The 21,943-nt window shown below is 56.6% G+C and overlaps 1 protein-coding gene across 1 annotated transcript in view; it reads right to left on the bottom strand.

Moving 5' to 3' along the window:
• Positions 1-379: 379 nt before the first annotated feature.
• The window catches only part of CYTH4 (cytohesin 4), a 29,354-nt gene continuing 7,790 nt past the window's right edge, over positions 380-21,943 (bottom strand). The window contains exons 2-13 of the mRNA XM_047741971.1: positions 21,245-21,327; positions 19,749-19,813; positions 18,196-18,262; positions 16,536-16,654; positions 15,237-15,317; positions 13,554-13,666; positions 11,723-11,871; positions 6,128-6,239; positions 4,655-4,731; positions 4,232-4,303; positions 3,562-3,716; positions 380-2,347 (exon numbers count right to left, since the gene is read on the bottom strand). Coding sequence (XP_047597927.1) covers positions 2,275-2,347; positions 3,562-3,716; positions 4,232-4,303; positions 4,655-4,731; positions 6,128-6,239; positions 11,723-11,871; positions 13,554-13,666; positions 15,237-15,317; positions 16,536-16,654; positions 18,196-18,262; positions 19,749-19,813; positions 21,245-21,327 — 1,166 coding nt within the window. The 3' untranslated portion in view covers positions 380-2,274. The remainder of the gene's footprint in view (positions 2,348-3,561; positions 3,717-4,231; positions 4,304-4,654; positions 4,732-6,127; positions 6,240-11,722; positions 11,872-13,553; positions 13,667-15,236; positions 15,318-16,535; positions 16,655-18,195; positions 18,263-19,748; positions 19,814-21,244; positions 21,328-21,943) is intronic.

The following is a 21,943-nucleotide window of genomic DNA, read 5'->3' as shown; positions in this document are numbered from 1 at the left end:
GTGAAGGTTACTGAATTCCAGCTCAGGAACTCCCTCTGCAGTGACTGCTGGTGTCCCCCTGTGCTGAGGCAGGCTGGACATCTGCTTCCCGATGCCATCGCTCAGCCCTTTGGCCGGCGCCGCCTGTTGGGAAGTTCTTTTGCCTTTGCCCGGCCTTGGCGGGGCCATTGCACCCCTGCTCTGCTCTGAGGGGACCTCTGTCACAAATCCAGCCTTTGGGGACACCTGTCTGGGTGGCAGCCGTGCTGCCCTGAGGATGAAGGTCTAGGGCCCCCTGAGGGCCGACTTTTCCCTGTCCGGCCCTCCTGCCTTCAGCTGGGAAAGGAACGAAGGGCATCAAGGACGGCAGGTGCGGTCACAGAGAGGACGGACCCCCTCCCCAGGTGGATCATGAGCTTTATTCTGTCTTCGGAATGAGTCCCGGGACAGCCACGCAAGCCTGGGAAATCACGGCTTCTGCCCTCTCAATGATGACAGAGGCAGGTGAAGACCAGAGAGGGAAAGGGGTGGCAGAGGCCACACAGCCAGCGCGTGCCAGTTGCAGGAGAGGACCTTGGAGCCCATGCTCCTCACAGCCCAGTCCTCCTTCCCTGACCTCCTACTGCCCCTTCAGGGGTGAAAGGAGGTGGCAGCATTGCCATCCAGATCCCAGGGTGCCATGGGGTCTGTGGAAATCCTCAGATGTCCGCCAAGGCCCCCTGCAGATGCCCAACTCAGACCCTCTTCAGCACCGTGTCATTACCAGGCACTCGCACACCTCCAGAGATGGGGATCTCACTACTCACTACTCCTCTCTCCTGACTCCACGAAAGGTGTGCGCGTGCCAGTGGGGGCGGAGGGGAGGAGAGACTGTCTTCCCTCCCCTGGGGAATGTGCCTTGCTCTGGCTCTCCCACTCAGGCTGGCGGTGGGGCAGAGGCAATGGCATCTCCTGCTTTCCTGCCAGGGAACTTCCCTCCAGAGACTCCCCTGGGGCCAGTGCAAGGGGGTGAGAAGAGCTTCTGAGAAGGAGCCTGTTCACGGAATCCTCCTTCAGACTGGGCCTCCCTGGAGGCTGAGCTGCCTGCCTACGTGCGGGGAAGTCAGCTCCACTCTTGGTGGCGCTACCGTGGGTCTCAGATGCCAGGACCCCGCTGGGGCAGCCCCTCACAGGATCCCTGCTCAGGGCTGGGACTCTGCCCCAAGCTTCTATGTCCCTCAGCGGCGTGGGCACTGCCTCCAGGCAGCCCTCCTGGTAACCACAGTTCACAAAGCTCTCTCTTCTTAGCTTCCTGGCTGTACCACCAGCCCTGTTTGAAGACATCTGTCTGGAGTGCTCTCTGCCATTTTCTTGAGGAGTCCCACTTGTCCCTCCTCCAAAATGGACATCTTTGCGATTGGAGCCCCCTCTGCTCTTGGCTTCCCAGCAGCCTTCAGTCAGAGTCCCTCCAACTCAAGCAACAAGAACAGCCATGTCCAGCCAGATCCTTGGGCGGATCCACTACAATCTTGTCCTTCTACCTGAAGGAAGTGGTCCCTGAGGAGGGAGGTGGCAGCTGGGGCACTGCCGGGACCTGCCCCACGGCTGTTACCATCACTGGGGTGGGGGGGGGGTACAGACACAGAAGGGGCTGAGAAGTTTCTATCCAAACCCCCAGTGTCTCGAGAACCAGAGGACTATGACTTGGCAGAGGACACACGGCAAGCTGGAGACGGAGCTGGGACGGAGACTGCTGGTGCTAGGTCCAATGCTCCTGGTCCAGTGCTCCTGGCAACTCCCGGCGGTCCTGTCTGTCTGTGGGTCTGAGCTCTGTGTGTGTCCCTCAGGCAGAGACGGCCAAGCCCCAGTTGAAGACAGGGGAGGGGCTGGCTGAGAACCCCCTTGAGCAGAAGGAGGCATTGCCATGGCCAAGGGCAGGAAGCCCTCAGGATCCCCACGGCTCCTCTTCCCCCGAGGGCCGACAGCATTTCAGAGTACAGGAGATGTTTCACAGAAGAGGAAATTGAGGCCCAAAGGGAGGACAGGGTGCTGGGTTCTGGGGCAGGTGCCTTGTTAGCTGCTGTCCTCACTCCTTGCTGCAGTGACGTGGGGCAGGGGGTGGGGGCCTTTCGGGGTTTCCCACCCATCCTCCAGAGCCTTGCCCCCTACCCCGCTTCTGGTAGGTCAAAGTCATGGGGGCGGGGGTGAAGTCTGTGGGCCAGGAAAGGGTGCCCTGTGGAGGGACGTATGTCTCCAGGAACCACAGGTCACGGGGTTACCGCGACGCCTGCCCCGCTGCACCACCTCCTGGGTCGCTCAGTGCTTGCTGGCAATCTTCTTCTTCCGAGCAGAGACCAGGTCATAGAAGGGGACTCGGGTGATGCTGGCTCTGAAATGAGAGCAGGTGAGAGGATGGCAGGGCTGAGCTGGCTGCCAGCGTGCTCTCAGCTCCCCAGGCTTGTAGCAGGGGGTGGGTCTCCCAAGGACAGGATGGCCTGCCCTGCTGCGGGAGAAGGGCCCCATGGCCCCACCAAGGACCAGGCCCTAGTAAGTCAGCCCTGCCCGGAGTCCCACGGGCAAGGCAGGAGAGGATCAGGCTGAGAGTGGACAGCCTCGGGAATTCTGCCCCCCAAGTTCTTTGGACCCCTTTTCAGACTCCCAGAGGAGGTGGAAGGAGCCCAAGTGGGGCCAGCAGACCTGTTACCCCCCCCGCCCCCGCACTGGCTGTGTGGCAGAGCAGGTCCCTCCCCTGAGGAGAATGGGGGAGGTGTTCAGGGCCTCATCTGTGAAATGGAGGTCTAAGTGGGTCCTGCTGGGCTGTTTCACAGGACTACCGCATGGCTCGAGGGCATAGACCCCACAAGTTTCTGGGACACAGCCCCCAGCCCAGCGACCACTCTGGTGTCTTCCTCTGGCCGATGGGACCCACCGTCTCCCATGTCTCCTCATTAGCTCCTGCCTCTCACCTGCCTCCCTTCCACCTGTCCTTCCACTGTCCATCTTGGAACCTCGAAATCAGCCCCTACACCATGCCTTCTTCACCTGGCCACACCCCTTCTCTGTTTCCGGTGCCCCCAGGAGAAACCCACACCAGTTGCCATGGCAACCAAGGTCTTGCTATTCCATGCAGCCTGGTCTCCCACTGCCCGGTCCCCGCAGAGCCACGTGCCCCATCCCCCATACTGCCTGGCACCAGCACCCCCAGGACTCCGGGCTGCTGTCCAGGAGGGCACTCATTGACCTGCCCTCTGTCTTCACCAGCACTGGTCCTTTCCCCTACAGAGCCCTTCCCTCCGTCTCCACCAGGTCTTTCCAGGCTCCCTCTGGATCCTGGTGCTAACGAGAGAACCATTCAAGAGCACTGACCACGTGCCAGGCACCCGGCAAAGAGATTTTCGTGCAACATCTTGTGGGATTGTCCCCCTATTCCATGACCTCCCTCCCCTGTGTCCCCAGGGCCTGGCTGCGGAATCTGGGCGGAAGATCTTGTATGCCAGAGACAGGAGGGAGATTCCGGATTAGGCCCTTTTACAGACAAGGAGACAAAGCCCAGAGAGAAGCAGGGGCCTCCGGAAGGGACAGGAGGCCCAGAAAGCCCTTTACCGGATGGCCTCGATCCATTGGTCACGCTCCTCTGCGCTGGAGGCCGAGATTCGATACGACTCATGCTTGCCCTCTACCACCTTGCCCTCGCCGTCTGTCTTACAAGCCTTGATCTTCTGGCCCCGGCAGCTGGGGTTGTAGAGCTCCAGGCAGAACTGCGGGGAGGTGGCTGGGTGAGGGCCAGGGAGGGTTGGGAGGAGAGGGCATTTGGGCCAGGCTTTCTGGGGCGTTCAGCGAGGACCAGCCACTTGGGGCTTGGACAGACAGCGGGATACACGCCACCCGGGGCTGGCTTCCCGTGCCAGGCCAGGGGGCCAGAGCTGCTCATTCTCACGTTGAGAACTTACTATGTGCCAGGCTCGACCTAAGTCCACCATTTCCCCTAAAACCCCCAGCTCAGTGCCCGGGAAACTGAGGCTCAGGAAGGAGCAGAGACTTACTCGAGGTCATCAGTTAGTGTCAGAAGCGGGCTCCGAGAGACAATGAAACCATGCCTTTTGATGCCATTGACCTGCCCCCAGGATCCACGGCCTCAGGAGGGAACCTGAGGCAACCCCAAACCCCACTGAGGGCTTCCTGGAGGGCCCAGGCCAGCCGCCCTCTCCTCCCACCTGGGGTTCAGAAATTTCCCCAGCAGCTGGGGCTCTCAGGACCCCGCTGCGCCACCTACTGGCTTCTTGGGGTCGTCCACCTTCTGCACGGAGAGGTTCTCAAGAGGTATGATTCCCCGGGGCTCCTTGTCCTACAGGAGGGGCGGGGGAAGGCCAGGATCAGCAAATGCAGCCTTGACACCCAGGGCAGGGAGTGAACTTGTGAGGCTCTGCAAACTCATAGAGGAACGCACTCATCTTCCCAGATTCTGTCCAGCCCTGGGGTGGGGGTCGGGGGAGCAATGCATGGAGAGCCTGGGCTGGGAGTTAGGAGGCTGGACTGTAAGCTTGGTCTGGCCTTGGCTCAGTTTCGCCCTCTGTGAAATGCGTGCAGAGAGGGGTGAATGATCTTAAAGGGGCCCCAAGCTCTGTGAGAGGACCGCTTAGTGGGAGTTTGGGAGGAGGGGGAGGGGCAGGGGCAGGCTCAGGAGACCCCCACTCACCGTGGTGAACTCGAAGTAGTAGAGACAGTTGTCTGTCAGGATGAACCATCGCCGTTTCCATGTCTTCACGCGGCCTCCTGCAAGAAGGCAATGGCGCAGTCAGCTGGACTTCCTCTCCCTGTTCTCTTCCACAGATATGTCCTTCCATGGGAGTGGGGCCTGGAGAGCTTTCCTCTGTCCCCTCCCCTCAAACCTCCCAAACCCCAGCTCACCACACGTTCCCCCAGACCCATCGCTTTGTTTCTCAAATACCCTAGTGGCACTCATCACTCCAGGCTAGCCCTGGCCACTTGACTTGGCATTCAAGGCTCCTCCATGATCAGGTCTCAGGACCAGAGGTCACCCTTCCCCCTCAGTTCATCCCTTGGCCTACTCCCTGACTGGCACCGGGCTAAGCATTTCATCTTTTGCTTGCCAGACAATGTCTTAGATGTTTTTAGAAAATATTTGCTTATTAATCCCTAGAACCACCTATCGGGAGGACCTGTAATTAAGCCATTTTACAGATGAAGAGGCCAAGGCACAGGGAGGCTCAGTCGTGGGCTCAAAGTCCTGCAGCAGAGCTCAGATTCAAGCCCGGTGTCCTAGCTCCAGAGCCCAAGTGCTTGGCCATTTTGCCACACATTGAACCCTCTTGGTGACTGTGACCCCCATTTCACAGTGGTGGAAACCGAGACTGAGGAACCTGACCACTGGCTCATGCGTGGAGGAGCTGGGATCTGTGACTCAGAGTCTCCCTAGGGCTGGGAGGGGTCCGTTGGGCAAGGAAAGATTCCCTGTGGTCTGCAGAAGGGCTGGAATTTGGGTATGGGGACATGAAGGGCTTGGGCAGGCACCCCCTAGCCCAGGTCTCTGCTCCAACATGAAGTGTCTGTCCTTACCTGCCTCCAAACGCCACTGTCCCTGGCTGGGCTGTCTCTGCTGGGGACGCATCCGGGAGTGTGCCTGGGGCCAGGGGCTGGGCCCTGCCAGGTTTGGCAGCCTGTCTGGGCTGCAGCAGCCGTCCCCCCAACCCTCACCTGTGGCTCCTCTCTGCGGGCTGGAGGTCCTCCCAGCCTCCTCATCATGCTAAGGGAAGCTCCCCTGAGCCACATCCTGTCCCACTTCCTCCCCCATCCTTCAGGGACACCCAACCCTCTGCGCACCCACTTGTTGGCTGTGTGGCCTCAGACAGGTCCCCTAACCTCTCTGGGCGTGGCTTCCTCAGAAGCCCTCCAGGAAGAGAGACAGGCGTGTAGTTGAAGTGTCTAGGGGTCTGTTGGCCTCTCGCCTCCTCTTCCTGCTCGTCCTCCCCCGCCCCCACTGTCCCAGGACCGACAGATGGAGGGATGGGGCAGGTGGATGGCTGGAGGGCTGGGTTCCCTGACTACACCCCTGAGGCTTCATGTCAATGTGTGCATGTGTCTGGTGTGTGCCTGAGTGTGCCTGCCACGTGCCCGAGTGTGCCCTAGCGTGCCCGAGTGTGCGCCTCACCCAGTTTGAGCAGCCAGCCCTCGCGGTCGGGGTTGAAGAAGGTATGAGTGAGGTCGTTGCCGTCGTCCTCAGGGATGGAGAAGGGTTCGCTCTTGATGCTGTCGAAGAGGTTCTGTCCCCAGAGAAGGGAGGCAAAGAGCAGGCTGTGATGTCCACCCCAGTCCAGAGCCTGGACCGTGCCGGGTCCCTGTGGCCTGGAAATGCTCCCCACTTCCCCCAGGTGGCTGGGGCCCCCAAATGCCACTGCCCGCCAGGTCCCCCCGCCCGGGGCTCTGGGGCCAGAGCAGCACGCGTGGAGGCTGCTCCTCAGAGAGATCGGGCCCAGCCGCCTTGCCCGTGCCTGTCTGCTTGCTGGGCTGGGTCTCCCCCGCTGGGTGGGGTGCTCCGCCACGGCTCACCTGGGTGTCACAACCCTCAGGACTTCCCCAGGGCCTGGCCTCAAGCCACTTGGCCATTCTTTACCAACCAGGAGGTTAATGGTCCCCTCCCCCCACTCCCCCAGCATCCCCACCCTGGCCCCCATTGCAGACAAGGACACTCAGCTGGGACCTGTAGACCCCCACATGTTCACCTGTGCGCGCACACATATAAGTGCTCAGACACACTCGCATACGACTGAGGGGACAGCAGCCAGGGGCAGGGCCTCCTTAGGTAACATCCACGAGGGGAGAGGGCCCCCTTTTTGCTTAGCTGCTATAGCGGAGACTTCCAGGTATACCTTGGTTAGAGGGACACAGAGGAGCAACCAAAGGGTTGGAGTTTGACTGCCCCTGTCGGGAGGCTCGGCCCAAGGACACACTTAAGGTGGGATGCCCAACTTGGTTCTTAAGGGCAGGGACCTGGTGGGAGTTCCCCGAAAACAGATTTCAGTTCTCCAGGGGGCAGTCAAACTCCAACCCTTTGGTTGCTCCTCTGTGTCCCTCTAACCAAGGTACACCTTCCAGCAGCTAGAGCTGCTGGAATATGGATGGAGCAACCTGGTACGGTAATGAGTTCCTCGTCACTGGAGGTATGCAAGCCAGGGCTGAGACCTCCCCGTGGGGGAGTTGTGGATGTCTGCAGTGGATCTTCTCAGTGTGTTTTGAACTTGTGTTCTATGATCAACCTGCCCTTATTTCCAAGTGTTTGGAAAAACATTCTTGACTGTTTCTGCTTATTAAAACCAGACACAGAGCTGGAGCTCCATCTCGAAGATAATTAAATCATTTCCTTCTGTTGCCTTTGTGTATGCGGCTGTTCTGATGGTTTCCTTGAGATTTTAAATGAAAAATTTCATAAGTACTGTCTGATTCCCCCAAAGTTTTAGAAATGGTGTTTTCTGGTTTTTAAAAGGTCTTTGCTGACCTGATAGTTCTGGGGTTATAATCCTGCCAGAAACAGCTTTTCCTAGGCTTGATGGAGGTGGCTTTGGACTGTCCCCAGAGTCCTTGGCTCAGCCTGGCTGTGCTGGTGGGTGTAGGGAGAAGCAGGGACCATCTGCCCTTTTTTGGAACCAACCTCCGTACCCCTGGAGCAGCTGGGCAGCCCTGTCGCCCCTCCTGCCCAGGCCCAGCCCTGGGAATTTGAGCGGTGCTGGCTGATCGAACAAAGGCCAGTGGCAGAAAAGGCCTTTTTTCAGCAAAGCTGTCAGCACAGACAAACATTTGGGAGGCCCAGGACCAAGCAGGGGGCCAGACAGAGGGGCCTCATCCTCCTTGTGTGATACCCACAAGGGGCCCCTGGCAGCCTCTGCGGGTGGCCTGTCAGCTTGCACATTCTGCCCCCGCAGAGGAAGCGGCTCGGTTTATCTACTCTTGCAGCACCTTGTAAACACCAGCCCTCCCCCATAAGTAAACACCCCTGCGCGGCAGGGCGGCCACCAGACCTGGCTGGATAGACCTGATTAGAAAGACAACTGCCACCTTCCAGAGGCTCTGCTGGTCTTGTCTCTTCTCTCTCTGCCCCCGGCTTTCCTCTGGGGCCTCCCCTGCCCAGACACACTCTGTCCAGGTTGCTGAGCGGGGGTTGATACCCTTCTCCCACCCCAGGCTCCAGGAAGGAGGGACTGACTCCGATCTGGCCACGGTGACTGGTTTTTAGGGAGGACATGTGACCCAAGCCAGTCAATAACCCTTAATTCTGGGACTTTAATTTTAACTACTAAGCCAGAACGAACACTGAAGCTGCCTGGGCCATCTCTGCCAACTCTGCCGCAACTTGAAGAGAGGCTGTTTAGGAGGGAAGCTAACATAGAGGAGAAGGCTGCCGAGAGATGGAGAGACCAGACTGAGTCCTGACCTCACTGAGCACCTGGATCCAGCCGAGCCTGAAGCTGACAGATCGGAAGCCAAATAGATCCCCGATCTTTTGCATTACATGAACTGAGATTCCTTTAGCCAGGAAGCAACTGGTAGCTGGGTAGCACAGCCAAGTCCTTCATCCCCAAATCCTGCCTTCTGGTTTCTGCAGAAGGAAGGGCCCTGGAGTCAGACAGACATGGGTTCGAATCTGATGTCCTCACAAACTATGAGACCCCCGGCCAGCTACCACTCTTGGAGGTCGGTTTTCTTTGCTGTAAACTGGGAAGGGTGCTCACTGCTTAAGGGTGTCAGGAGAAGTTAATGAGAACATAGAGGGACCAGAACTAGGCCTGGTATATGGTCAGTTCTAAAGGAGATGGAGATGTTTGGACAAGGACCCAGGAGGTCCAGGGCTGCCCACAGCAGAAGATGCCCTGAACTGGGAGATTGTTCCCCAGCCTGAGCCTCAGTTTCTCCACCTATAACACCAGAGGTTGGAGAACCCTCCTTCTTGGCCTCTCTCCTTCTCCCCGTCTCCCACTTAAGCTCCCTCTCTGGATAGCTCTCTCAGGGGAGTGGCCCCCTTCTTGGCATTTCTTGGGTACCTGCCGAGGGCCAGGAGCTTGAAGTGTATTAGCCCTGCTTCTCAGGAGAGCCATCTGAGGGCACCACCATCTGCCCACTTTGCGGACGAAAAAACTGAGGCTTACATAGTCACATAGCCATAAAAGGCAGAGCTGGCATGTGATCTCCTATCCTCTGAGTCCACACCCTGAGTCTCTCAGGCATTCTGCTTCAACCCTATCAGGATAGCCAGGGCAAGACGTGCTCCTGTCGCCTGTCCCCCGCCTCCCATAGTGCACCCCTCTGAAGCCTTGCCCAGCTTAAAAGCATTCTGTGTCTTCAGCAGGGCCCAAGCTCCTGGACCATGATGGGGTACTCCTTCCAAAAAGTGGCAGACTTTGACTATTTGACGGTGATTAAAGGTGAGTTCTTGCTTTTACACGTAGGGAAGATGAGGCCCAGAGAGAAGGCAGGCAAATGCCCCCGAACCACACAGCACCCGGGTCCCCCCCCACCCCGGAATTTTGCAGTAAAAACCCTTGAACAGGGAGGACCAGGCTTTTGTGGTTCCCTTTGCGTGGCTCTCTGTGTGGATTCCCTTGTGTGGTTTCCCTTTTTTAATCCAGGGAAGCCTCTGGATTCATTAGCAACTGGAACGACTCAGGCACTTGGGCTAAATACCTTACATTTCTACACAAATCCCACGAGCTGGGAGCTCAGAGAGGTCAAGCCACTTACCAAATGTCACACAACCAGAGAGTGGGGGAGCGGGAGCAGGGACCTGGATGAGGCTGTGACTCCAACGCTCTCTTCCTCCCCCCTCCCCTCTGTGCTTGCGTCTCTTGGCTGCCGAGGAGGATAATAAACCCTTCCAGACCTCCCAGGCAGAGTGTGAAGCTAAATTGAGGTACTAGACCCTTAAGCCCTAGGCGGAGAAAGTTACAAGCTCTGTACAAATGTAGCACATTGTTATTAACAAAAGGCTTGAACTGGGAAAAATGCTGAAGGAGGTGCTCAAGAAGGCTCTAGGAGGGCGGTTGGGGGGCTGAGGCCATAATGCTGGCATGTCATTAACTCATTATCTGCCAGACCAGGTGTGCCCAGCCTCCTGCCACTGGTACCACAACGAGATGACTTACCGATTCCCAAATGCCTTTGAGATTTCGGGCATTTTACTAAGTGCTGGGGTTTTAAAGTTATTATTAATTCTTCTTCATCGTGACCTAAGCCACGGTTTAGAACCTATGCTCTGTACCTGGCAGGGGCTCTGGCCTTTACATCTTTACAAATTGCTACTCCCAGTAGCTGGGTGACGCAGGCGTCATTATCCTGGTTGAAAGAATAGTGGCTTGGAGGGGGCGGTGGTGAGTCATTCCCCAAGGTCACAGACCAGCAAAGGGGGCGCGGAGACCGGATTTGACTTGAGCTCAAACCAGCTCTCAAGGCCTCATCCTGGTTGGGGTCCCCCCCACCCTTGCCCTCCTGATAAACTTTCCCCTTTGAGGACCGAGGAGGGTGGTGGGCTAAGGGCATGGTAGTTCTCAAACAGGGAGGGGCACCCAAGTCCTTCCAGACCCAGGCTTCGCCCCAGACTTGGCAGGGTGCTAAGCTGGGAGGGGGGATTCGCACCTTCTCCTCCCCTCCTGCCAGGCTGGCACCGGGAGGCGACAGGAACTTTATTAAGCCCTGGGGCATCCTTGGTCCTGGAAATTAGCTGTCAGTTCATTTTTGCTGCAGCAGGCTCTGAAGCTCACTTCTGTGTTTACGGCATCGTTGTTCCCAGCACCATGTTGCCCATAGTTCCCTGGCAAACCCCTGAGGCTGTCATTCGAAGCCTCCTTCCGAGGGGCTCCGGCCCCACCTTGCCACCTGTCCCTGTGCATTCATACCCACAACCCCAGCCAGCCCCTCTGGACCCTTCTCCCGTTCCTAGCCAGGTGAGGCCTGGGTTCTGGCAGTTTCCCCTTTCTGGACTGTTCTTTCTCTGTTTCCCTCTGTGAAAACTCCCATTCAACCTTCAAGGCCCAGGTCAAAAGTCACCTCCTCTGTGAAGTCTTCCAGGATGACCCCCTTTCTCTGCCCCCAGGAGAGGGACAGTAGTGTCCTCTGTGTCTCTATGTTCCTGTAGTTAGTAAAGCATGAATAATAATTCACAAGGCTATAATTCATATATGCATCATCTTCCCACCAGACCCTGAACTTGGCCTAGGCTTGGTCTGTGGCTGATTCATCCCTGGGTGCCCCGTGCTGGGCACAGGGCCTGGTGCAGTGTGGCTGGGGTGGGTTCTGTTTGAGGAAGAGACAGGAGGCCCGCATTCTGCTTGGCTTGCAAGCTGCCTTATGGAAGACCTCAGTTTCCCCCTCTCTGGAGGAGGGAAGGCTTTGAGCAGAGACTGAGAATTTTCAGCTCTGACATGCTGAGAGTCTAAGAATCTGGGATTCCAAGCAATATAGCTACGTTGTGTGAAGCACCCTTTCTAGAAGGTGCGAATGAATGATCGGTGCCCAGGGTTCCCCAAAGGAAGCAGTCTGGGAGGACCTCCTAGGTGGTCTATAGCAGACATCCTCCTTAAGATGGGGGCCCCTTGGACATGCCCATCTCAGGACTGACCCCTTTCGTGGTGGCCCATCTCAAGACAGACCCCAAGCTGGGGGGTCCATCTCAGAGGAGCCCCCTCTTGGGCTATCCATCCAAGGGTGGGCCCTTCTTGGGTCCCTGGGGACCAGGTGGGGTGGGCCACGCCCCTCTTACCCGCAGCTGCTCCTCAGGCAAGTCGCCACCGTCATTGATGCCACGGTTCATGGACACGAAGCGCTCGAAGGGTGGCCTGTCCCGGACATTGGGGTTGTGGAGGCTGGTGTTGAGCATGATGATGGAGAAGGACAGGACATAGCAGGTATCTGTGAGATGGGACAGTGGTCACAGTCCTGGCCCCGATCACTCTCCCCTCCTCTGCCCTGACCACTTCGAGGGGCCAAGCATCACCCGTCTCAACGCCCCAAGGTCCATGCTGTCCTAGCTTGGCATTCGAGGCCCGGCTTCCTCCCCACCCTTGTGGGCCTCCCTGCTCCAAACAAACTTCAGCGGCTGAGTCTCTCCCACACTTTCCCACCCCTGCACCTGGGCTCCTGCAGGGTAGGGGGGTGGAGGCCCTGCTGGGCATGCCCTCCCCTTCCCTTTGCTCCCCATTTCAACCCTCCCCTTTCAGCTCCAGCTCCAGCTCCAGCCTCTCCCCGAGCCCTTCCAGCCCCCTGCCCACTCTGTTCTCTGCCTCCTCAGAACTCGGAGAACACTTATTGTTGGCTACACTGTTCAAGGCTTAGTCATGTGCTGCTTGGCCGGCTTGCCGGCACAGCGGGGCTCCTGGGGCCCTAGCTGCTGTTCCATTCTTCAGACTTTCAGGGGCTAAGCATTTGGGAGGGAGGTGTTTGCTCCTCTGGGGCGTTTTGAAGCCCCAGGTCCTGAGCCAGGGCAGTCCAGCTGCGTCCCCAGCATCCTGGTGGACCTTAGGGATGCGCCTGACCTCCTCCGCTTCCCCATCTGTGACATTGGGAGGTTTAAACCGAAGTGTCTTCATGCTCTGGAACACTGAGGATTTCACCTCTGAAAACAGCCGCACCCAGCAGAACCACCTAGTGGCCGCCCGTCCCCATGACAGCCCTGTGAGGCACGTACCCTTACTAACCCCACTGCACAGAGCAGAAAACTGAGGCACAAGGGGGGCCAGTTACATGCACCGTCACGAAATGAAGCGATTAGACTATTAGATTCAAGTCTGGGGCTTTAAAATTCCATCCTTTCTGCAAGTATGTAGTGTGTACCCACCAGTGCTGTGGATGGGGGATTCGCTGGTGCATAAATCTGACATGCCCCCCAACCTCATGAGATATTTAGACTAGTGGAGGTGACAGAGGACAGACTGTATCTGTATTTGATGCAGAGAGGAGAACACTGCTGACCTCAGAGAGCGGACGCCAGGATCACCTGATGTTGCCCAGGTAAGTCTCAAGAAATGGAATGCGTTGTTGTTGTTGGGGGAACTTCAGGTACAGAGAAGAAGCCAGGACAAGCCTGCCACGGAGACTTCTTGTCCGCCCTGCTAGGGGCGGGATGGTAGGCTGCAGTACTGATCTTCGCTGAGATCTTTCTAGACCCCCGTGCCCCTGGCCTCCTGCCCAGCGTGTTTCTTGCCACCGGCCTTTGCTCTGATGAAAACTCCTGCCTGAAAAGTCCTTTTTCCACCTTGACCTCCTGGAGAGCTCTTACTCATCCTTTAAAGCCCTTTTCAGACCTCACTGCCTCTGGGAAGCCCTCCTGGATAGGCTGACTCTGCCATTGCTGCCCTCAGCCACCCCTGGCTGTGCATTATTTCCTGTGTCCTCTCCCAAGGACTGGGCCCTGAGGCAGCTCCGGCTGACAAGCACCCAGCAGACGGCCTGGCCCAGAGTTGGCACTCAGCGAAGAAGTCTGGGCTCCCAGGGCCCCGATGCTCGGGGCAGGGGGGAGCTCAGGGGGTGGGGCGGCCATGCGCCTGCAGTCATGGAGGGTTCCCACAAGCCTAGGTCCCCTCTCACACGGGCACCTGTGGACTGGAAGACGCCTGGGTTGCAGAGACAGTATCGGGTGGCAAACGTCTCCATCATCCTGTCGATCTTCTGGGCCTCGCCTGGTAGCCGGAAGCTCCACAGGAACTGTCTGGGGGAGGAATGGGGCTGTGGGTGGGTGGGTGGGGGTGGCTGGGGACCCTGGAGAAGCTGCTCTGCCTGTCTTGCCTAAGTCTTTATCCTGTAAATGGGAGTGTCTGCCTCCGTCCTTTAGGCTCAGGGGGAGGTGGCTTTTCTCTCAAAGTACAGGAGCAAAATTTGTGCTCCCCTCTGCTCTTCTGGTCTCAGAACCCTGTGTGGCCTCCTCCACCTCAGCCCGGGGTGGGGAGCTCTGTCTGCCCTGGGAACGGACAGGAGACCCCTGGGCAGGTGCATTCTCTTGGCTGGGCTTTCCTGTTCTTTGAACCTAAGTCCTTCCAGAGCTTCAAAGTTAGTTCCCCAAGGTCAAGGGTTGTCTGTGCAGCTCCTCTCACACCTCCCTCTGGGCCTCACCTTGGCCTGAGTGCCCAGGGACTGCTCAGTAATGAATAAAAGAAGGAAGGAATGAATATTGAGACTCCCAACCACCTACCCCTCCCCCTTAAAGAGCATGGGAATCGAAGGGAAGGCCACATTGCTTGGATGTTAGTGGCTTCTTCCTTTTCTGCCTCGCAAACTCCTCATCATCCTTCAAAGCCCAGATCAAATGCCCCCATTCAGGAGCTGATTTTCCCAGCATTCCCAGCATTACCCATAGCAGCAAGACTTACTAAGCCAATTCTAAGTACTTTCTGTTTAGTTGTTACAGCCCTATGAATTTGGTACATTATTATTATATTTATTTATTTTTAAATAACTAATTAAATAATGAATTAATTTGAGAGAGAGCAAGAATGAGAGTGAGAGAGAGCACAAGCAGGAGGGGGTGGGCAGAGGCAGAGGGAGAAGCAGACTCCCTGCTGCGCCGGGAGCCGGACACGGGTCCTGATTCCAGGACGCTGGGATCATGACCTTAGCCGAAGATAGACCCTTAACGGACTGAGCCACCTAGATGCCCCTATTATTATCATTTTTCTAAAGATTTATTTGTTTATTTGACAGAGGGAGCAAGTCGGTGGTGGGACAGAGAAAGGGAGGGAAAAAATCTCAAGCCAGTTTCCTTCTGAGCACTGAACCTGATGTGGGGCTCCATCCCAGGACCCCGAGATCATGACCTGAGTTGACACCAAGAGTTGGATGCCCAACCAGTGGCGCCACCCAGTCACCCCTAATGGGTACTATTATTATTCCCATTTTGTAGACAAAGAAACTGAGGCACAGAGACTTGCCCTGGGGGTGAGTGGCAGAGCTGGGATATGAACCAGGCAGTCTGGCTCCAGAGTTTCATATATATGAAAGAGGGAATACCTACTATGCTGTATTAATAAAACAAATGAAACACTAATCTCAAAGGTAGCGGGGATGGCAGAAGTAATGGTAACAGTCATCATGATATTGAAATACGGCTGTAATAATGTAATGTGCAAGCATGAGGAGTCGTGGAGGCACACGAAGGTGATCAGAGGCATCAGAGACCAAGGGTGAGGCTGTGTTTATGCCATTAGTGTGGCTCCTGGACCCCCTCCCCACCCCCCAGGCTGGGCCACCCCCGGGGGCTGAGCCCTGCTCCCCAGACAACTCACCTGAGGGCCTGCACGAGGTTAAGGTTGGCAAACTCGTGGCAGTCCACAAAGGCCTGGAGGACCTGCAGGTTGAAGGGATCCCTGGAGAGGGCAGGAAGGAGGGCACACGCACTTGGGAACTTGTGGGCACCCACGTGCTGGAGGGGGTTGAGGTGGCGGAGGGAGAGGAGGGGAACCGTGTCCTCCTTCCAGATCCAGCCACCTTCTGCTCTGCTCACCTCTGTCTAAGCCCACATCATCCCCCCCCCCCCCACCCTCACGGGGTGTTCACCTGGGAGGGGAGCTCTGGCTTCAGAACAGCCTGCTCTGGGTCAAGTCCTTCCTCTGCCACTTCCTGCCTGGATGACCCTACTTAAGCCACTGGGCTTCCCAAGCCCCAGTGTCCCCATCTGTAAAATAGAGAGAACCGTGCCTACTCCTATTTCTTCCCTCTTCCCAGCTCAAAATTGGAAGCTCTGCCCTTTTTGCCATCTGCATCCTCTGCTCTCTTAGGAGAAGGAATGTGTTCACCGGGGAACCTGGGAGAAGTGTTGCTGGTCTAGCTCCCCCCTTGTCACTTATAGCCCACCTGCCACCCCCAACAGCCAGAGGGGTCCTTTCTCACCACTCCTCTGCCCTGAACCCTCCCACGGAGCTCCGCCTTGTCACCTCCTACTTCTTTTCTCCCTTGGTCTCTTCTAATGTCACCAGCCTGCGGTTCCTTGAACATGCTTCTGCCCCAGGACCTTGACACGTGCTCTTCCCTTTGTCTGGAATGCTCCTCCCCCAGAGGTCTTCACTGCTCACCCCCTTTAAGTGTCAAGCATCAATTTCTCCATGAGACACTTCCTTCACAAGACTCTTGCCATCCACAGTATCTGACGTCACAGCCCTTGACCCGTGGTTCTCAGTGGTTCTCATCTCCCTTCCCTGCTTTATTTGCATTCCAAAGAACTTATAATTTTCTAACATATTTTACGTATTTTGGGATCTGTCTTTTGTGCAAGAATGTATCTCCCTAAGGACAGGATTTTTGTTTGTCTTGTTCACTAGGCTAAATCCAGCAATTTGACACCGCCTGGCACACGGTAAATACTAAAACATATCTATTTATTGAACAAATGAGTGAATGAGGGAAGGAAGGAAGCCAGGCTTGGGTTCAGAAGTTGGAGAGAAGTGATCAGTTAGCCCTTTCAAGCCCAAGAGTCATGACTTCCCTAACATAATTCACTTGCTCGTTTACCTGCCCACATACACACGCACCTATGCACACCTGCACACCCACATTCCCTATCTCCCTAAGTCCACACCCCACCTTACCTCTCCCCCAGGTAGGTGCCAATGGCCGTCTTGTTGAGGCCCTCGCCCTTGTACAGGAACTGGGCGATGTCCTGGACATTGGGGGTCAGCAATTTGTGCTCAGTGAGATACTGGATGCCCTAAAGGGGGTACACAGAACCCATGATCAGCCCCGACACAGTCGCCAGTGGGAGAGGAGGAAGGGAAGGGGGTGGCCTGAGGCCAGACTGCAAGACAGGTGGTTGGGCATTGGGGCCTGGCATTCTGCCGTAGGCACAGACTGTTCTGGGAAGTTCTGTCCTTCCTTAAGAGAAGCTGTCTTTAGCAGGTGGTGAATCTGCCATCCCTGGAGGTATACAAAGAGAGATAGCATTCCTGCAATGAACCAGGTTCATGCCATGGGCTCCTCAGGTTCCCTTCAGTCTGAACACTTGGATTATAATCTTCAATGATTCTGTGAATTTATAACTTTTAAGATTCCATGATTCAGACTTTCCTTTTGTCCCCTTAAAACCCATTTATTTAAAAATAATGTTTCATTTTTTTTCCTCACAAGTAATTTATGTTCATTGTATAAAAATTAGAAAAAACCAGCTAAATCAAAAGAAGAGGAAATTGCCAAGTCCCACCACTCAGAGGGAGACAGTGTCCATTGTGGTGCCTTTCCTTCCCTTCCTACATGAAACTGCTTTTTCTGATCTGACGATGTCACACACACCACTTCCTCCACCCCCCAGCACTCAGAATCTGTCCTTCTAATTTGGGGAGTTTAAAGGGTCCGTCTTTGGTTTTCCAGGAGGGCTCCTCCATGTCCCTGTTCCTGTTGGGGAAGAGTTTGCTGGAAGATGGGGGAGCAGGTTTGGGGGAGGCTCTCACTGACCGGCAGAGGGTCATGGGATTCCCTCGGGGGCCCCTCCCTGTGCTCTGGTGGGAGGATGAGTTAGTGCGCTTGTGTGCGCGTGTACACGTGTGTGTGTGTGTGTTCCTTGTGGACGGGGCTGGGGTCAGATTCCTGTGGCTGCAGAAGGCGCACGGGTGTGTGACACTGTGAGCCTGTGTCCCTGTGATGGGGAAGAGGCAGCCTCCTCAGGGCTAGCAGGAAATTTCCAGGGACGCCTGGGCTGCCCTGACCCCACCTCTGCCTGTCAGCCTGTGGCTTCCTCCCGCCTTTGTTCAAGCAGGAAGGGAACCCTCTGCCACCTAGCTGGGTGAGAGGTGGGGCTGAGGTTACTTGGAGGTTGGGCGGCGGAGTGGGGAATGGAGGGGGGAAAGGGCGAGAACGTGGCTGGTCCCTGAGCCCTGGGTTTCTCCGTGCCAGTGCCCCCAGACGGAGAGGCTGGAAGACACTTCTAGAAACTGAGCCCCGAGATCTAAGGGCCCCACTGTCCAAAGCCCGTCTCACAAAGGAGGAAGCAGCAGGGTCCAGGTCCGTGGACCTCATGCAAGGTCCCCACATCCTCCGCCATGGCTCCCCCCTCATGCTATGCTGTGGGGTGACAGACCCCTTCAGCCTCGATGGGCCGTGGGATGCTGGGCAAGGTGCTGAGCTCTGCTGGGCCTCAGTTTCCTCCTCTGTACGGTGGGTAATTGTCAGTTGAGGGGAACAAGAGGACGTTGCGAAGGTGTCTGGTGTATAGCTCCCCCGGCCCTGTGACCACCTGAGCCCCCCACAAATGCCTACCTTCACCGGGTCCATGTTGAACTTTTTACGCCCGATGCATAGTTCCTTCTCTTTCTGGGCCAACCGGCTGTAGACACAAAGGATGTCAGTCGGGACCACCCCGGGCCCCCAGGGCCGCCCTTCCAAGCCCCAAGGATGCTTTGCTCACTAGAGCCTATATTCCCTAAGAACCTCCAGTGGGGTTCTCACACCCTGCCTGGAGTCACCTGGGAGAGCGAGAGAAACGCAGGGTCTGGGCCCCTTTCAGAGCTGCTAAAGGAGATTCTTCCGATGGGCCCAGCATCAGCATTTTAACTGGCTCTGGAGCCATGGCCTTGGGAGCCCAGAGTTGCTCCAGGGAGAGCGTTGGCAGCGGGTGCAGGGGCTGTGCTCAAAGTGGGGGCAGGACAGCAGGGAGGCTGGAGGTGAGAGCACAGGCTGGAGCCAGACTCCTGGTGCAAATCCCACCTCTGTTTTGTTGGCTGAGCCACAGAAGCTGAATCACTTTATCTCTCTGGGACTCAGTTTTCTCATCTGTAAAATGGGGATGACACCATCACCTGCCTCCCAGCACTGTGGAGAGGGGGAAATGTTCAAAATAGCTCAGTGGTAGGTGCTCTGTGAATGGGATGCTATTGTTGGAGCTGGAACAGGGTGCCTGTGTGTGCCCATGCTTGTCCATGTGACTTGTGCGTGGGTCTAGAATGGTGACTAGAGGCATCAGAGACCAAGGGGTGGCGAGGGCAGGGTGGGGATTTCCTGGGACACAGATGTCGGAGTCCCTGCCTGAGGCCTTAGGGGGTTATATAGGACCAACACTCTCAATCTCTCTCTCTCTCTCAGAGAGAGCATGAACAGTGGGGGTGGGGGCAGAATGGGCAGAGGGAGAGGGAGATGCAGACTCCCCACTCAGCAGGGAACCCCAAACTGGGGCTCGATCCCTGGATTCTGGGATCATGTCCTGAGCTGAAGGCAGACGCTTAACAGACTGAGCCACCCAGGCGCCCTGGAACCAAGATTCTTATTCGCCACAAGTGGCGAAACTGAGGCCCAGGGAGGGGCAGGGACCAGCCCCAGGTCACAGAGCCGGGGGAGGGGTGGTCTTCCCATAGGAGGTACAGGCGGATGACACCCTGTGGGAGGGGTGAGGTGGGCCAGCCTTGGCCTTGCCCTGGCCAGGCTCTGGTACTTGTGAAGTCCTTGGTTCCTGGTCTTCCTCCTTGGGGCTGAACTCTCCTTCTCCCGGCCCATCCCATGATGCTCCTGGCTAGCTACAGATCAGGGGCTGGGTCAGGGTAGGTTGGGGAAACTTTGGGTGGAGGGGTTGAGGGTAAGGGTGTCTCTCAAGAGAGGTCAGCTAGAAGTTAGGACCAGACCACACCACACGATGGAGTCTAGGTTCCTCCCTGTTCCTATCTCACCTCCACTGTCTCTTCCTCCATGCAGATGCCCTGATTTCACAAGGACCCCAGACCCAGGCATGGCCCCTGCTCCCTCATGCTCATTCCTGGGGAGTGACATCCTTGGGAAGCCACCCTGGCAGCTTCTCAGTGTCCCCTGGCCCGGCCCCTCACCTCTCCTCCGCGGTCTCGAAGCAGTCAATCTGGGCAAACACATCTGCGATCTCATCTTTCAGTTTCTGTGGGGTGGCAGGAGGTGTGATAGGGTGCAAAGTCAGGGACGGAGGCTGGGATGGAAAAAGATTCCTGAACCCCCTCCCCCCACAACCACTTTCACCCCTGGGTATGACCCCTGACTCCACTGAGCTGCCACTGAGGGTCCCTACCCCTGACCAGATCCCTTTCCCAGATGCTTCTTATCCTCACAATCCCAAGCCAACCTATTTCCTGTTGATGCCCAATTCCCCAAGGGCTCCTGTCTTGGGGGAGGCAGTCCCCAAGTTCCCACCCTTCACCCTGTTCTATTTCCGGCCTTCCCATCTCCCCTCTGCAGCTGTGGCATCTCCTGCCTTTTAGCCAAGCTTACCCGACAAGCCCTCCTCCACCCAGCTGCCAGCTTCCTGAAGGACAACTTGGCACCTAGCTTTCCCCAACACCTTTTGTGGCTCCCTACTGCCTCCCAGCCACGAAGTATGAATTCCCACCCTAGGACCAGGCCCCGAGTCCTCTCTGGCTTCCATCACCCGTCCATTGACTTTGTCATTCGCCCTTGACTCTGTGCCTACTATGGGCCAGGAGTTATGGGTACACCAGGCTACCAGAAAGTGCAGGCCCTCTTCTCAAGGACCTAGTAATCCTAGTGGAATTTATAGAAGAGGACACTGAGGTGCAGAGAGGTGATGTGACATGTCTAAGTCCTGATTCCAAGTCTGTGCTTTTCCCACTCCCCTCTGGCCTTTTTCATCTTGTTCCTGCAGGAGGAACCCGGGGGTAGAGGACCCCCCTAATTAATGTAATGAGAAGGAGGTGCCACGAGGAGAGCTTGGGAGAGTCCCAGGCTGTGGGAACTGTGAGTGCAAAGGCCCAGGGGCAGGACGGAGCCTGGCACATTCCAGGAACAGAACCAGGGCCTGCCTCAGAAGTAGCCTAAAATCAGACGAATGAACGGCTGAGCAACTGGTTCATTGGCGAGTGCCGGGCACACACTGGTGTTACCTTGATGAAATGGTCTAAGTTTTAGAGGGGCTGAAATTGAGGCTCAGCGTGGAGATGAGGCCTGCTGGGAGCCACATGGATGGGAGTAGAGCCTGCCGTCCCATGAAGTATAGGAGAGCACTGGTCGGGGCACGGCACACAGCAAGTGCTTTGCTGATTGTCCCCTCTTTCCTCCCCCACGCTCCTGGCTCCCTCTGGGTCCTGGCAGCTGGGGACTGGCAGTGGGGAGTCCCTCTGGGATTCTGGCCACCCCACTCCTGGGGGCCAGGGCCAAGGCCATGCGTGGGTTGGAGTCCAGCCCCGCCGTCTGACCAGGCTGAGGTCAGGTGTGAGTGGGGAGGCGTGTGAGTGTGTGCGAGGGTTTGCTTGTGGGCGAGTGGGCTTGGAGGGTGTGTCAGCATGAGCGTGTGTGTGGACTTGTGCATGCACGTGTGTGAGTGTGAGTGTGCACACACCTGGATGTCTTCCAGAAGCTGCTTTCGGTGCCACTTGATCTGCTGCAGCTCCTGGGTCTCCCCGCTGCTCAACTCTGCTGGGTCTGGACAGAGAAGAACCTGCGGTCACTGGCCCATTCACCACCATCCCCTCCATCACTCTGCTCAGCCACACAGGCTAGCTCTTGCTTCCACAGGGCCCTCTTTCTTCCAGAAACCCTTGGCTTGCTTGCCCTTGTCACTCAGGGCTTTAGCCCTGATGTCACCTCCTCCAGGAGGCCTTCCCTGACTACACACTCTAAAGCAGTGACTACACACTCCACCTTCCCTTCCGACCCAGCTTTGTACCCTCTTGGTACAGACTCCCTGAAGTCATTTTGTTGATCTGCATGTTTTCTGTTCTGCTCATACTCCCAGCACCGGGAGAGCAGACACGTCAAGAATTTTGCTCACTGTTGCATCCTCGGCCCCTAGAAAGAGCTCGACACGTAGCAGGTACTCAGAACACTTGCCGAATACCTTTGTCCTTCCTCGGAACTTTCATTTACTCCTTTCCCGTATCCCAGGCTTATCACTCAACCCCTTACTTATTTGTGCAACCAGGAAGTGGTGTATCCTTTTGCCTCACATGCTATTGGCCAGAAGCAGTCACATGACCACACCTAGCCACAAGGGAAGCTGGGAAATGAGTCTTTAGTGTGGCAATCCTGATGCCCTTGC

The sequence above is a fragment of the Lutra lutra genome, chromosome 8 (genome assembly GCF_902655055.1).
Source record: "Lutra lutra chromosome 8, mLutLut1.2, whole genome shotgun sequence".
NCBI classification, from domain to species: Eukaryota; Metazoa; Chordata; class Mammalia; order Carnivora; family Mustelidae; genus Lutra; species Lutra lutra.
Note: the sequence above shows the minus strand (reverse complement) of the source record. Positions and strands in the feature narration are given on the sequence as shown.